The following is a 15,689-nucleotide window of genomic DNA, read 5'->3' on the forward strand; positions in this document are numbered from 1 at the left end:
ACATTGCGCATACACAAGGAGCTGTGACAGGTCCCAAAAGACTACGGGGAGGGAAGACAACTTCCGCTTCCGATCACCTAGGCAATCGCAGCAGAAGTGGGAGCGGGTACCTGTCAAATTCGGGTACCCGCTCCCCAAAGGTGCCAATCTTTAATTGGGAGCGGGGGACAAAGCATTAAAGCGTAACTTCCCCTTTTGAGTGTAACTTCGCTTTAACACTTGAGAGTGGCTCCTGATCATATGGCCAACCAACCACAGTGGTCACATGCTTGCCAATCCTTTCTTCAAACAGAGGGGACAATTCACTAAGCAGTATCTTATCACATCTGAGTAGGCAGTAAGATACTGCAGGCTACAAAAAACATTCTTTATTGTTTTAGCTGTCAACGCAGTTCCCCGCTGACAGCTGAATGTAAGAAGAATTGCCTGCATTGTCCAGCAATTTACAAAAACCGTGTGGGGTTCCCCCCATTCATACCAAGCTCAAGGTATGGATTTTGAGAGGAACCACCACGCCAAAAAAATTTTTTTTAAATAGCGTGGGGGTCCCCTTCAAAATCCAAAGCAGACCCATATCCAATCATGCAGCCCGGCAGGTCAGGAAAGGGGGGAACGAGCCAGAGCCCCCCTCGTCCAGAATCATACCAGGCCACATGCCCTCAAAATGGGATGTGCTTTGGGGCAGGGGGGCTACCCCCCCAAAGCACCTTGTCCCCATGTTGATGGTGACAAGGGCCTCTTCCCCACAACCGTGGCCGGTGGTTGTAGGGGTTTGCCGGCGGGGGGTTATCAGAATCTGGAATCTCCCTTTAACAAGGCGGCCCCGAGATCCCGGCCCCCCATGTGAATGAGTATGGGAACATGGTACATGGTACCCATTCACGAAAAAAAAACTGTAGTGTAAAAAATGACAGTAGACAGTCTTTGACAAGTCCTTTATTAAAAACAAACATTTAAAAAATGTCCCTCAAAGTAGATCCAACATCAATCACGATGCCCACTGCCACCGACCCGCAAAAAAAAACGCTCCGCTCTCAGCGCTGGCTCCTGCCATCTGACAGCTGTGTCCTGAGGACAGGTTTTAAATACTGTGATGACATCACAAGGGGGCAGGGTCACCTTGCCCCCTTGTGACTTCATCATGCGCTGTGATTGGCCGAACCATTGCACCTGACCTGTGGTCAGGTGCATTACTTTGGCCAATCACAACGCAACTGTCAAGGCGCAGTGCATTGTGGGGCGAGGAGGGCGAACAGCCCACAAATGCTCTTACCACTCATGTGTTCACCGAACAAATGGCCGATGTTCGACTGGAACATATATAGCCCAACACTACTAATGATTTTTACAGAGGCAAAAGGATGTCTTTCTCTCTGCAGTCCATACCTCTTTTAATATAAGATAGGATTTTGCTCAGAGACATCCTGTAAGGACGTTATTCCACGGCACAGCTTGGTGTCATCTGCAAAGACTGAAATGGTACTTTTAATCCCAGACCCTATATCGTTTATAAATATATTAAAAAGTAAGGGTCCCAACACTGAACCCTGGGGTACACCACTGATGACCCCAGACCATTCAGAGTATGAATCATTAACTCCTACTCTCTGAATACAATCTTTTACCATGAGCCAGTGTTGCCAGCTACCGATCATTAGTTCAAACCATGACCTGTCTTTGACAGTAATTCAGCATTTTTGTCTGTTCTGCAACACTGTAATGTAGATTATACATGGCAGGTTCACTTTAAGCTCAGCACAAGCAAATGACCTGTCTTCTCTGTGTCTCCAGGTAAAGAGGTCTGCTATGAAGAACTTGGCTGTTTCTCGGATGATCCTCCTTGGGCTAGGACCTTCCAGCGGTCGATAGCCAAGATGCCCTGGTCTCCAGAAAAAATCAATACCCAATTCATCCTTTTGACCAAGGAGAACCTGGAGCATCATCAGGTGTGTCTGTCAGTCTGATGTCTGTTTGCTCAAATTTTCAAACACAAATTTTTTGCGCTAACAACTTTGACTGCATGTGATATAGACTGCCCACACCTAGAAAATAAATCTATAGGGGTTGGCCAGTAATTGATAGGGTTAAACCAATCTTACGCATTCAATTTGCAGGAGCCTTGGTGAACCTAATACGAAGTCCACAAACTCCTAACCTCACTGAAGTTTATGAGAGGCAAAAACTGAATCATCAATTCTGGCCATGTTGAAGGCTAACAGGCAAGATATTGTCAAAAAAGTGCATAGATAGCTGGGCATTGCCACGAAGGACTACCATTCAAGGGGTCTTTCCATGCGGCTTAAAGGACAACATTAAACCACTCAAATCTTTAATATAACATGCATGTGGGATGTCTTAATGCTGCATATGGTGTTACAAAACAGTATGATATAGTCAGGACCGATGCTTCCACTAGGCAAACTAGGTGGCCACCTAGGGTGCACAGCCACCTAGAGGTGCCTGGGCGCAGCTCAGGCTGGCACTCTCTCTGTGTGGGACACCGCCACGTCATGAATGATCCTTCAGCTGAGAGGAGGGGCAGCAGACTGGAGGAAAAAAGGGCAGAGGAAGATGCCGGGTATCTGGGGTCAGTGTAGCAGCTGAGCTACTGCTCCTTCCAGTGTTCCCCTCAGACTCAGTCCCTTTCTGGAAGCCGGATGGTGGCTGCTGGTCACTGTGGAGTTCCAGCCCTTCTCTTCCCATTCATCAGCAGAGGCGAAGCTGCGCCTGCGGAGGAAGGTAATGTCTGATTCTGATGTCTTCAGTCTGTGTGAGTGTGACCCAGCCAGCCAGCCATCCATCACATGTGTAATGTGTCAGTGAGTGATGACATCATCACGATCCCACAGCCTGCTCTTCTAGCGCCTGCTGATCTGTGTCAGTGTCGGAGGTGGTGTGTTGTGTCAGATCTGTCACTGTGTGGGATCACTCAGTTCAGCTGCCTGCTGTCACAGTGTTTTATTTCCCCACATTGCCTGGGGAATTCCAGCCTGGGATCTGTCAGAGTGTGGATCCATCATCCTCCACTCACTGCAACTGTCACCTTGCCACTGCCAGCCACAGATACAGTCCATCTTTAACATTGGTGCTGGTGGCATCTCATGGCACTTATTTTTGCAATTTAAAAGAAATTCTGCAGTTTCATGTTTTGTTGATTTAATATTGTCTACTGTTTTTAAAAAAGTGTTATTTTCTTGTGGAGGGGGGGGGGGGTGCAAGTAGCTGGTCTTGCCTAAGGCGCAAAATAGTCTAGCACCGGCCCTGGATGTAGTCCTTAAATAAAAAAAAGAAGAAAAACCAATTTAAAATTCCATCCAGACCAGATAAGAGAGGGCAGCAAGCATGTGTCCCCTTCCTGTACCATTGCAGGCTACCTGCTCTTTAACATGGTGGGGGGGGGTGTTACGTTGCAAAGCCTCTCCCACCCTGCAAAGCGCCCTTCTCCCGATGTCCCAATCCCGGTTTAAGCAGATGCTTTTAAGAGCAGAAAAGAGATCTGTCATTCATCCCTTGTGATATTAAAGTGATAAAAAAAATAAAATAAAAAAGAGAGTGTAAAAAATATGTAAATAAAATAAATAATAATGATTAATTATTAAAAATTATTAAACTACACATTTAGGGTACCACCCAGAACATTGTAGTGAGAATAATAATTCTAGCACTAGATCTGTGTAAGTGTCAAAGTTTGTCGCCATTCCACGGGCGTACACAATTTTAAAGTGTGACATGTTATGTATCTTTTTACTCATCTTAACATCATCTTTTAGATTTTACCAAACAAGTGGGTATTATATTGTGTTTTTGTGCATTAAAATTCAGTAATGTGTATTTTTTCCCCACAGTATTTGTGTTTGAAAAATCGCTGTGCAAATGCCGTGTGACATAAAAAATTGCTACACCCACCATTTTATTCTCTAGGACCTCTGCTTTAAAATATATAATGTTTGGGGGTTACAAGTAATTTTCTAGCAAAAAAATGTAGATTACATGCATGAGAGAAGTGTCAGAATTGGCCCGTATTGAAGTGGTTAAAGCAGATTGTCCAATCAGGTTGTAACATGTGCGGTTATCTTTACATGTAAAGCAGAAATAAGCCCCATTTGTCAATGTGTACATTATCAATCCTGCCCCACTTTAATCCCCCCACATGCAAAATGTTTGCTCTCTAAGACAATATCTCTCATTATTTACTTTATACAGACACTCAGTGCCAGGAGCTTTTCCAGCTTCAACGCTTCTTCATTCCAGACATCCCGGAAGACGATTTTTATTGTACATGGGTTGGCCAACCCAGCGGGAAACAACTGGATGTTTGACTTGTGCCATGTAAGTGTTCACTACAGATTAGTATGTCAGTATAATACAAGAGAGCTCACTGATCGTGGCCTGCTACTTCTAAATGATGGAGTAAAATGCAGCTTGCCTGGCTAAAAAGCTTGATCCACTGGCTTCAATACCTTATTACTGGCTGACATCTGCAGTTCTGGTGTCCCTCCTTTTCTGCCTACATATTTATAGTTAGTGACTTGGTTATGGAAGTCAGAAACAGTAAGGCACCTTGTATTTTCAAAATGAGGTTACCAATGACCAGAGGAGGCTTTTTAATTGTGCAAATTAGGCAGTCGCCTAAGGCCTGGTGCTCCCAGGGGCTTCACGAATGCCTAATTTACCTAATGCAGTGTTTCTCAAACGATGTTCCATGGAGACCTACCTGACAGTCGTACGTAGCTGACAGGTAGATTGCATGGACACCATAGTTGCCAACATTTCTAGAAAAAATTTAGGGACACTTTTTTTCCTGTATGTCCAGAAAGACAGTGTAGGTGGAGCAGTATGTTAATTAGAGGTGTGGCATTCATTCATGGGTGTTGCACAACATGAAAAAGAGGATGGCGGTGTGCCGCGCCAAAAAACTGGGTGTGGTATAAATTACGCTAAATATTGGGCGTGGCTTAAAGAGGGCATGGTTAAACAGAGTCTGAGATTTTCTTGGGCTCCCCCCATGCAATTTTGCTCTCCACCCCAACATCCCAAAAAACAAACAAAATCATAGACTTATGTCAAAAAACGTAATGTAAACATAAAGAACTGGTTCACACTCACTGGTTTCTAGAGGTTACAGCACATCATCACCACTCACTGATTGGTTTCTAGAGGTTACAGCACATCATCACCACTCACTGATTGGTTTCTAGAGGTTACTGCAGTTAGTGCAGGACTATGATCTGAAACTGCAGGTGTAGTACAGGAGTTGGTCATGGACTGCAGGCGCAGTACAGGACTATGGTCTGAGACTGCTGGAGTAGTACAGGAGTTGGTCAGAGACTGCCAGCATAGTACAGGAGATGGTCAGAGACTGCTGGCATAGTACAGGAGTTGGTCAGAGACTGCAGGTGTAGTACAAGAATTGGTCAGAGACCACTGGCATAGTACAGGAGAGGGTCAAAAACTGCGTTGTAGTTCAGGAGTTGGTCAGAGCCTGCAGGTGTAGTACAGGAGATAGTCAGAGACTGCAGGCATAGTACAGGAGAGGGTTATAGACTGCTGGAGTAGCACAGGAGTTGGTCAGAGACTGCAGGAGCAGTACAGGAGATGGTCAGACTGCCGACATCGTACAGGAGAGGGTCAGACACTGCAAGTTTATTAGAGGAGATGGTCAGAGAATGCAGGCATAGTACAGGACGGGGTCAGAGACTTCCAGTGTAGTACAGGAGATAGTCAGAGACTGCAAGCATAGTACAGGAGTTGGTCGGAGACTGCCAGTGTCATACAGGAGAGGGTCAGAGACTATAGGGGTCAGGGGCAGACTGACAACTCATGGGGCCCCCGGGCAGTAAGAGATAATGAGGCTCCCTGTGCCCCTGCCTACACTCAAGCCACACACACACACAACACCCTACCTACATATTGCAGCTCAGCTGCATAGAAGGGGCATTTAAATACTTACTGCAGCAAAGACTGCATAAATGTTCCCAGTTTCTTTCCATAGAAGCCACTGGGCACTTCCAGGTTTAAAGATGGTTGTCATGTGGGGGCAGTGAAAGAGAGAGGGGAGTGAGAGGGTGAAAAAGAGGAGGGGTGTGTGTGAGAGAGAGAGAGAGAGAGGAGAGAGAGAGAGAGAGAGAGAGGAAGGGATAAGAGAAGAGGGGTGTGTTTTAAATTGCGCTAAAAATTGGGCATGGCTTAAAAGGGGTGTGGTTAAATAGTGTCTGAGATGACTTATATAGTGCAGAATAAGGTAATGTTAAATAGGTAATGTACAGTGTGGAGTGTATGACAGTGGGTAGTATGTGTAGGATGGTGTCAGTAGTTTTTCATTTTTATTAGTATTTTTTTTTTTTACAAATTTATGATTTTTTTTTACAAATTAATGTCTTATTATTTTTATCATTTTTTTTCAAAATGCTTTCAGGTGGCCAGTGGATGGTGTCAGTAGTAGGTGTCAGAATTTTTTAATTTTTATTATCCAATATTTTTTTTATTATTTTTTACAATTTATTTCTTTATTATTCTTTTCACAATGATTTTGTGGGGGCAGTGGACAGTGTCAGTAGGGAGTGAACAGGGAGCACTAGTATATGTTGGGCTGTCATTAGATTGGGATGAATAAACATAACCTGTACCCCCTTATATTGGAAGAAAGGGAATGGATGGAGGGAAGGAAGAAAGAGGAGGGAGGGAAGGAAGGGAGGGAATAGATGGAAGGAGGAAGAAAGGGGAGGGAGGGAAGGAAGGGAGGGAATAGATGGAGAGAGGAAGAAAGGGGAGGGAGGGAATAGATGGAGAGAGGAAGAAAGGGGAGGGAGGGAAGGACGGGAGGGAATAGATGGAGAGAGGAAGAAAGGGGAGGGAGGGAATAGATGGAGAGAGGAAGAAAGGGGAGGGAGGGAAGGACGGGAGGGAATAGATGGAGGGGGGAAGAAAGGGGAGGGAGGGAAGGGAGGGAGGAAGGAAGAAAGGAAGGAAAAAGGAGGGAGGGAAGGAAGGAGGGGTGGGAGGAAAGAATGAAGGGAGGGGATGGAGGAAGGAAGGGAAGGAAGAAAAGGGAGGAAAGGAATGGATGGAGGAAGGAAGGAATGAAGGAAGGAAAGAAAATGGATGGATGAAGTAATGAAGGCAAAGAAGGGAAGGGAATGGAAAGAAGGAAGGAAATAGATGGATGGAGGAAAGAAAGACAGAAGGGTAGGGAGGGAGAGAGAGGAAGGAAGGAAGGAAGGAAGGAAGGAATGAAGGAAAAGGGAGGGAATAGATGGAGGGAGAAAGGAATGGTAGGGAGGGAGAGAGGAAGGAAGGGGAGGAAAAGAGAGAGGAAAGAAGGGGAGGGAAGGAGGAAGAAAGGAAGGAAGGAAATTAAATGAAAGGAAGGAAAGGATGAAGGGAAGGGATGGAGGAAGGAAAAAAAGGGAGGGTGGGAGGGAATGGATGGAGGAAGGAAGGAAATGGATGGAGGAAGGAATGAAGGAAAGGGAGGGAAGGAAGGACAGGAGAGAGAAAGGAAGGTAATGAAAGGAGGGGAGGGAGGAAGGAAGAAATTGAAAGGAAGGGAGGGAGGAAAGAAAGAAGGGAGGGGATGGAGGAAGGAAGGAAGGAATGAAGGGAGGGAGGAAGGGAGAAAGGAAAGAAGGATTGAAAGAAGGAGAGGGAGGGGGGAAGGAAGGAATGATTAAAGGACGAGGAGGGAGGGAAGGAAAAAATGAAGGGAGGGTATAGAAGAAGGAATGAAGGCAAGGAAGAAAAGGGAAGGAGGGAATGGAGGTAGGAAGGAAGAAAATGGATGGAGGAAGGAATGAAGGAAGGTGAGGGAAGGAAAGAGGGGTGGGAGGAAGAAAGGAAGAAAAAGGAGGGAGGAAATGGATGAAGAAAGGAAGGAAGGAAAGAAGGGGAGGGGAGAAAGGGAGACAAAAGGAAGGAAAGAAGAGAGGGAGGGAAGGAAGGGGAGGGAGGGAGGGAAGGAAGGAAAAAATGAAGGGAGGAGATGGAGGCAGAAAGAAAATGGAGGGAGGGAATGAATGGAGGAAGGAAGGAAATTGCTGGAGGACAGAATGAAGGAAGGGGAAGGAAGGAAGGGAGGTGAGGGAAGGAGGAAGGATGGAATGAAGGAAGGGGAGGGAAGGAAAGAAGGAAGGGAGTAAGGAAGGAAATGAAAGGAGGGAGGGAGGAAAGAATGAAGGAAGGGGATGGAGGAAGGAAGAAAAGAGAGGGAAGGAATGGATGGATGGAGGAAGGGAAGGAAGGAAGGAAGGAAGGAAGGAAGGAAGGAAGGAAGGAAGGAAGGAAGGAAGGAAGAAAAGGGAATGGATAGAGAAAGGAAGAAAGGGAAGGGAAGGAAGAAAAGGGAGGGAGGGAATGGATGGAGGAAGGAAGGAAGGAAATGGATGGAGGAAAGAATGAATGAAAGGGAGAGAAGGAAGGAGGGGAGGGAGGAATGAAGGAAATGAAAGGAGGGGAGGGAGGAAGGAAGGAAATGAAAAGAGGGGAAGAAGGAAGGAAGGAAGGAAAGAAGGGAGTGAGGAAGGGAGAAAGAAAGGAAGGAAGGATTGAAGGAAGGGGATGGATGGGGGAAAGAAGGAAGGAATGATTAAAGGATGAGGAAGGAGGGAAGAAAAAAATGAAGGGAGGGGATAGAGTAAGGAATGAAGGTAAGGAAGAAAAGGGAGGGAGGGAGGGAATGGAGGAAGGAAGGAAGGAAGGAAGGAAGACAATGGATGGAGGAAGGAATGAAGGAAGGGGAGGGACGGAAGGAGGGGAGGGATGCAGGAAGGAAGGAAGAAAAAGGAGGGATGAAACGTATGAAAGAAGGAAGGAAAGAAGGGGAGGGAGGCAGAGCGAAAGGAAGGGAGGGAGAGAGGGAGGGAGGGATGGAAGAAAAGAATGAAGGGAGGGAATGGAGGAAGGAAGAAAAGTGAGGAAGGAAATGGATGGAGGGAGGAAGGAAATGGATGGAGGGAGGAATGAAGGAAGGGGAGGGAAAGAAATGGAGGAAGGAAGAAAAGGGAAGGAGGGAATGTATGGGGGAGGGGGCGGGAAGGAGGAAGGAAGAAATGAAGGAAGGGAGGAAGGAGGGGAGGAAGGAAAGAATGAAGAAAGAAAGGAATGGATGGAGGAAGGGATAAAGGAAGAAAGGAAGGAAGAGAGGGGGAGAGAGAGAGAGACAGGGGAGGGAGAGAGAGAGGGGGGGGGGAGAGGGGAGGGGGAGGGGGGAATAGAGAGGGGGAGGAGAGAGAGAGGGGAGGAAAAGAGAGGGGGGAGAGAGGGGGGAGGGAGAGAGGATGGGGAGGGGAGAGAGGGGGGAGGGGGGAGAAAGAGAGAGGGGGGAGGAGGGAGAGAGAGAGGGGGGGAGAGAGGGGGAGAGAGAGGGGGGAAGGAGAGAGAGAGAGAGGAGGGAGAGAGGGGGGAAGAGGAGGGGAGGGGGAGAGAGGGGAAGGGAGAGAGAAAGAGGGGGTGAGGGAGAGAGAGAGGGGGGGGAGGGAGAGAAAGAGCTGACCTGGTAAATTCAGAAGCATCATAGAGCTGCCGGCTGATCTGGACAGGCGAGGCAGAGCAGATCCTCTCTCCTCTGCTTTGCCGTGGAGGATGGGGGGAGGGGCTGGACACTGTTAGAGAAGACGAGGTATCAGACCTACACTGGGGAAGGGGGGCTGAGGAACAGTTTCAATGTTAGATGCACTTTAAGTTACTTTATGTTAAAAAATATATACATGGAAATCATTTTGCTAAATGTAGAACTATATGTGTGTTAATATAGAGAAATTTTACTTTTTACCAATTATTATTATTAATATTATTATATTTCTAATTCTGGGTTGTGGGGGGTGTTTATTATTAGTGTGTTTTATGCGCTCTTTTTGTTTTACACTTTGTTGTTCAGTGTGACTTAACAAATAAAATATGTGAGCTAATAAAATAAATAAAGCCATTTCTTGAACAGACGCTCCTGTTGGTGGAAGATGTGAACTGTATCGGGGTGGACTGGCACGATGGAGCTGGCAGCATCATGCAGTACGTGCAGGCAGCAAACAACGGGCGTGTTGTGGGCGCAGAGATTGCCTATTTTTTAAAGGGACTACAGGTGACTACAGAAACTCAGTCGATCAGAAGGCATGATTAGAAAAATTTACGTGAATTTACATTTTCAATAATAAATGTTTTGGCTGCAGTTGGAGCTGGTAAATATTAACTTTCTGCCGAAAACCTTAAAAAGTGCATCTGTCTAATGCCAGCAGGGAATACATAGCAGGGGCGGACTGACCATTTGGAAACTCGGGCACTGCCTGAGGGCCCGGGGTCAGTAGGGGGCCCCATGAGATGTGGATTTTAGATGTGCTCCAACTTACCAGATAAAACTATACTTGCCCAATCATCATTACTCATTTTCCAAAGATTGTGGGAATACGTTTAAACTCTCAATAGATCCAAAACACCAGTCATAGGGTGATGGAAGTTTTTCCTTCTTAGGCCCATTTCACTAGAGTGGACTGATCGGACGCTTCATTGGTCTCTATAGAGCGGCGGGTGTAAACAGACATGGGTCCGTTTACATAGTTACATAGTTAGCCTGGCTGAAAAAAGACAAAAGTCCATCCAGTTCAACCATAAAAGAAAAAAAAAATGTTAATCTTATACCCACAGTTGATCCAGAGGAAAGCAAAAAACCCAGCAAAGCATGATCTAATTTGCTCCTGCTGGGGAAAAAATTCCTTCTTGATCCCCCGAGAGGCAATCGGATATTCCCTGGATCAACTTTACTTATAAATAGTAACCAGTTATATTTTGTGTATCCAAGAAAGAATCCAGGACTTTTCTTAAACCAATCCACTGAGCTGGCCAGAACCAACTCTTGAGGGAGTCTATTCCACATTTTCACAGCACTTTCTGTGCTTGGAAATGAAATTTCTTTTCCTCCAGACGTAAAGAGTGCCCCCTTGTCCTCTGTGATGACCTCAGGGTGAATAGCTCTACACCGAGTTCACTATATGAACCACTGATGTATTTATACATGGAGATCATATCCCCCCTTATGTATTATACATGGAGATCATATCCCCCCCTATGTATTATACATGGTGATCATATCCCCCCTTATGTATTATACATGGAGATCATATCCCCCCTTATGTATTATACATGAAGATCATATCCCCCCTTATGTATTATACATGGAGATCATATCCCCCCTTATGTATTATACATGGAGATCTTATCCCCCCTTATGTATTATACATGGAGATCATATCCCCCCTTATGTATTATACATGGAGATCATATCCCCCCTTATGTATTATACATGAAGATCATACCCCCCCTTATGTATTATACATGGAGATCATATCCCCCCTTATGTATTATACATGGAGATCATATCCCCCCTTATGTATTATACATGGAGATCATATCCACCCTTATGTATTATACATGGAGATCATATCCCCCCTTATGTATTATACATGGAGATCATATCCCCCCTTATGTATTATACATGGTGATCGTATCCCCCCTTATGTATTATACATGGAGATCATATCCCCCCTTATGTATTATACATGGAGATCATATCCCCCCTTATGTATTATACATGGAGATCATATCCCCCCTTATGTATTATACATGGAGATCATATCCCCCCTTATGTATTATACATGTTGATCATTTCCCCCCTTAATCTCCTCTTCTCAAGAGAGAATAAATTCAGTTCCTCTAATCTTTCCTCATAGCTGATCTCCTCCATGCCTCTTATCACTTTGGTTGCCCTTCTCTGTACTTTCTCCAGTTCCCCAATGTTCTTTTTGTGAATTGGTGCCCAAAATTGAACTGCATATTCCAGATGAAGTCTTACTAATGATTTGTACCGGGGGAAATGATATCTCTATCTGGAGTATATACCTCTATTAATACAAGAGAGGATTTTGCTCGCTTTAGAAGCTACAGCTTGGCATTGCATGCCATTATTAAACTTGTGATCTACCAGAACCCCCAGATCCTTCTCCACCGTTGATTCCCCCCCAGTTGTACCCCCCCTAGTATGTATGATGCATGCTTATTCTTAGCCCCCAAGTGCAGAACCTTACATTTATCAACATTAAACCTCATTTTCCACATAGTTGCCCAATTAAACAGAGCATTGAGGTCGGCTTGTAAATTGGAGACATCCTGTAAGGACGTTATTCCACGGCACAGCTTGGTGTCATCTGCAAAGACTGAAATGGGATTTTTAATCCCAAACCCTATATCATTTATAAATAAATAAAAAAGTAAGGGTCCCAATACTGAACCTTGGGGTACACCACTGACAACCCTAGACCATGCAAAGTATGAATCATTAACCACTACTCTCTAAATACGATCTTTTAGCCACTTTTGTATCCATTTGCATATGGATTTTTCAAAGCCCATAGACTTTACCTTACACATTAGCCGTGTGTGTGGGAACTGTGTCAAACGCTTTTGCAAAATCCAAATATACCACGTCCACTGCCACCCCTCTGTCCAAATATACCACGTCCACCGCCACCCCTCTGTCCAAGGTTTTGCTCACCTCCTCATAAAAAAAAATCAGATTTGTTTGACAATTTCTGTCTTTCACGAATCCATGCTGCCTGTTGCTTAAAATATTTTTTTCTAGCAAGAAATCATCTGTGTAGTCTTTTATTAAACTCTCCAGTAAACTAACAGGTCTATAATTACTTGGTAAATATTTTGACCCCTTTTTAAATATTGGCACCACATTGGCCTTACATCAATCCAGTGGTACAATGCCAGTCATTAAAGAGTTCCTAAAAATTAGAAACAATGGCTTTGAAATGACAGAGCTCAATTCTTTAAGGACCCGTGGGTGTATGCCATCTGGTCCAGGTGCTTTTATTCACTTTTATTCTGTCTAAATATTTTTGGATCATATCAATTATGAACCAATGTGGATCATTTGGAGTTGTGTCAATACCATGCCCCTTATGGACAAGAGCTCCTTTGTATATACAGAGCTGAAGAAGGTATTAAATAAATTTGCCTTCTTTTTGTCCCCAGTCACCCACTCTGGATTATTTTGTAAAGGGCCTACATGCTCGGACCAAACATTTTTACTATTAATATATTTGAAGAATTTTTGGGGGTTGGTCCTGCTATCTTTTGCAATCTGTCGTTCGTTTTCAATTTTTGCGGCCTTTATTTCCTTTTTGCATATTCTGTTATATTCTTCATAATGTTTAAATGATGATAGCGTTCCTTCATTTTTATATTTAATAAAATCTCTTTTCTTATTACCTATGGCTTTTTTAACTTTGTCCGTAAGCCACATAGGTTTGATTTTTAGCCTTTTAAACTTGTTGCCCATGGGAATATATTTTGCAGTGTGTTCACATACAGTCTTTTTGAAGAACTCCCATTTCTGTGTTGTGCTCATTGATGCCAATATTCCCTCCCAGTCTAAGTCTTGGAGAACAGCTCTCAGCCTTGGAAAATTAGCTCTCTTAAAATTAAGCGTTTTTATTTTTTCCGCATGTGCTCGCTGTTTACAGCTAACAATAAATGAAATTATGTTATGGTCACTGCTACCCAGATGTTCTTTTATATGGACATTCTTAATAAGCTTTGCATGGTTTGAGATTACCAGGTCCAGCAGAGCATCATTCCTAGCAGGGGCCTCTATGAACTGTACCATAAAATTGTCCTATAGTAGGTTTAAACATTTCTGCCCTTTACTGTTCCTGCAGTCCCATTACTCCAGTCAATTTCCGGGTAGTCCCCCATTATTATCACTTTATCAGCCCTTGCCGCCCTTTTGATCTGTGCAAGGAGCTGAGTCCATCTCCTCATTAACACTGGGAGGCCTATAACAAACTTCAATGATTACCTTTGTAGTACGCACCCCCATGTGCAGTTCCACCCATAATGCTTCAGCCTCATCACACTCTTCATCAATTAGGTCCTCTTTCACACTCGCTCTGAAATCACTTCTCACATAGAGACATACGCCACCACCTTTCCTATTTACCCTGTCTCTCCGAAATAGAACATAGCCAGGAATATTAATGGCCCAGCCATGTGAAGAATGAAGCCAAGATTCAGCAATACCAATTAAATCATAGTTCTCTTCATGCACCAAACCTTCCAACTCACCTATTTTGCTTGGCAGACTTCTGGCATTGGTGAACAAACACTTTATTCATTGACACCTTGTGCACACTTATTTTGCACATTTGTTATTTTCATACAAATGGAACCAATTCCACTGGTTGTTTGTAACATAGGAACCTTCTTATCATCTGCCATAGCCCTCCCCCCATCTTTCCCCATTCCACCCACCATTTAGTACTGACCCTTGACAGATCTCTCTTCCCCGTTATAATCTAATTCTCCCTCCCCCTCCTCGATCCTAGTTTAAAAACTCCTCCTGCCGTCCCATAAACCTCTCCCCCAGCACAGCAGACCCCCTTCCATTTAGGTGCAAACCATCTCTAGCATATAGGTTTCACCTCAATGAAAAGTCAGCCCAGTGCTCTAGAAACCCAAATCCTTCCCTCTTACACCAGGTCTTTAGCCATGCATTGAGTTCTCTAATCTCCCCCTGTATTTCCTGAGTTGCACATTGCACAGGTAACATTTCAGAGAATATTGCCTTGGAGGTCCATCCTTACAACTTGCAGCCTAGTTCTTTAAATTGATTCTTAAGGAGCCTCCACCTTCCATGTATTCTGTCATTGGTTCCAACATGGGCCAAGACAGCTGGGTCATGCCCAGCCCCTCCCAGTAATTTATCAACCCGGTCCACCACATGCCGAACCCTGGCACCAGGGAGACAGCAAACCAATTGGTTGAGGCGATCCTGATGACAAATTATTCTATCAGTCCTTCTGATTATAGAATCTCCTACTACCCCTACCTTCACCACCCCTCCCAGATGGTCTGCCCTCCCTGCTGTTAGGGATAGCAGTGACATCCAGGGCTGCCGCCCCTGAGCTTGATACCCCCCCATCTTCACCCAACTTGGCAAATCTGTTTGGGTGCACAAACCCAAGGCCAGCCTTCTTTTTCTGTGAGCCCCCTACCACTCCCTCTCGTTACAGTAACCCATCTTCCTACCTGATAATCCTGATTAGCCCCTCCACATCAATCCCATTAGCTACCTGCTCTGAGAGCTGAAGACCCCTTTCAAGGTTGTCAGTTCTGCCCAGTGTTGCAGCTTGCTCCTCCAGATCTCTATTGTGAGTTTCCAGACGGGCAACCCGCTCACTTCCGTCTCAGTGGTATCCATCTCGGAGCTGTTGTTCCATTGTTCCATTGTTGCATACATGCGGCACACTGTGCACTGCACAAAACCTTCAACCCTGCTAGCACTCATATCCAAGTTACAATATTAATAGGAAATATCAGTTGTCACTTACAGGTTAGTAGACTCCTGCTATAATCTCCTGTTTTCAACTCCGGTTTTTTAACTCCACTTATTAAATGTCCACTTTGTCAAAGGTCCAGCAAGGAAAATACAGGCAAGCTCAAGAATGAGCAAGCTCAGAGTTTACACTTGCCTACATCCGATCCGATCTTGTCCACTGAAAACAGACGGATGGACATGTATCCATACTATAGTCCTTAGAAACTGGCTGCAATTTATCCTGGCAGAACGGCGGGGTGCCCCCGCTGTGATATGGCTAAGGGCACATTTAACCACGTTTTGGTCCCTTTTGAACTGGAGT

General features: G+C 44.8%; 1 protein-coding gene across 1 annotated transcript in view; it reads left to right on the forward strand.

Annotated features, from left to right (window-relative positions):
* The window catches only part of LOC149445227 (pancreatic lipase-related protein 2-like), a 43,768-nt gene that overhangs the window by 5,462 nt on the left and 22,617 nt on the right, over positions 1-15,689 (forward strand). The window contains exons 2-4 of the mRNA XM_089654066.1: positions 1,792-1,946; positions 4,204-4,329; positions 9,932-10,072. Of these exons, the coding sequence (XP_089510192.1) occupies positions 1,792-1,946; positions 4,204-4,329; positions 9,932-10,072 (422 nt within the window). The remainder of the gene's footprint in view (positions 1-1,791; positions 1,947-4,203; positions 4,330-9,931; positions 10,073-15,689) is intronic.

This window comes from Staurois parvus, unplaced genomic scaffold (assembly GCF_062004578.1).
Source record: "Staurois parvus isolate SC_StPar_1 unplaced genomic scaffold, SC_StPar_1.0 ptg000737l, whole genome shotgun sequence".
Taxonomy (NCBI): Eukaryota; Metazoa; Chordata; class Amphibia; order Anura; family Ranidae; genus Staurois; species Staurois parvus.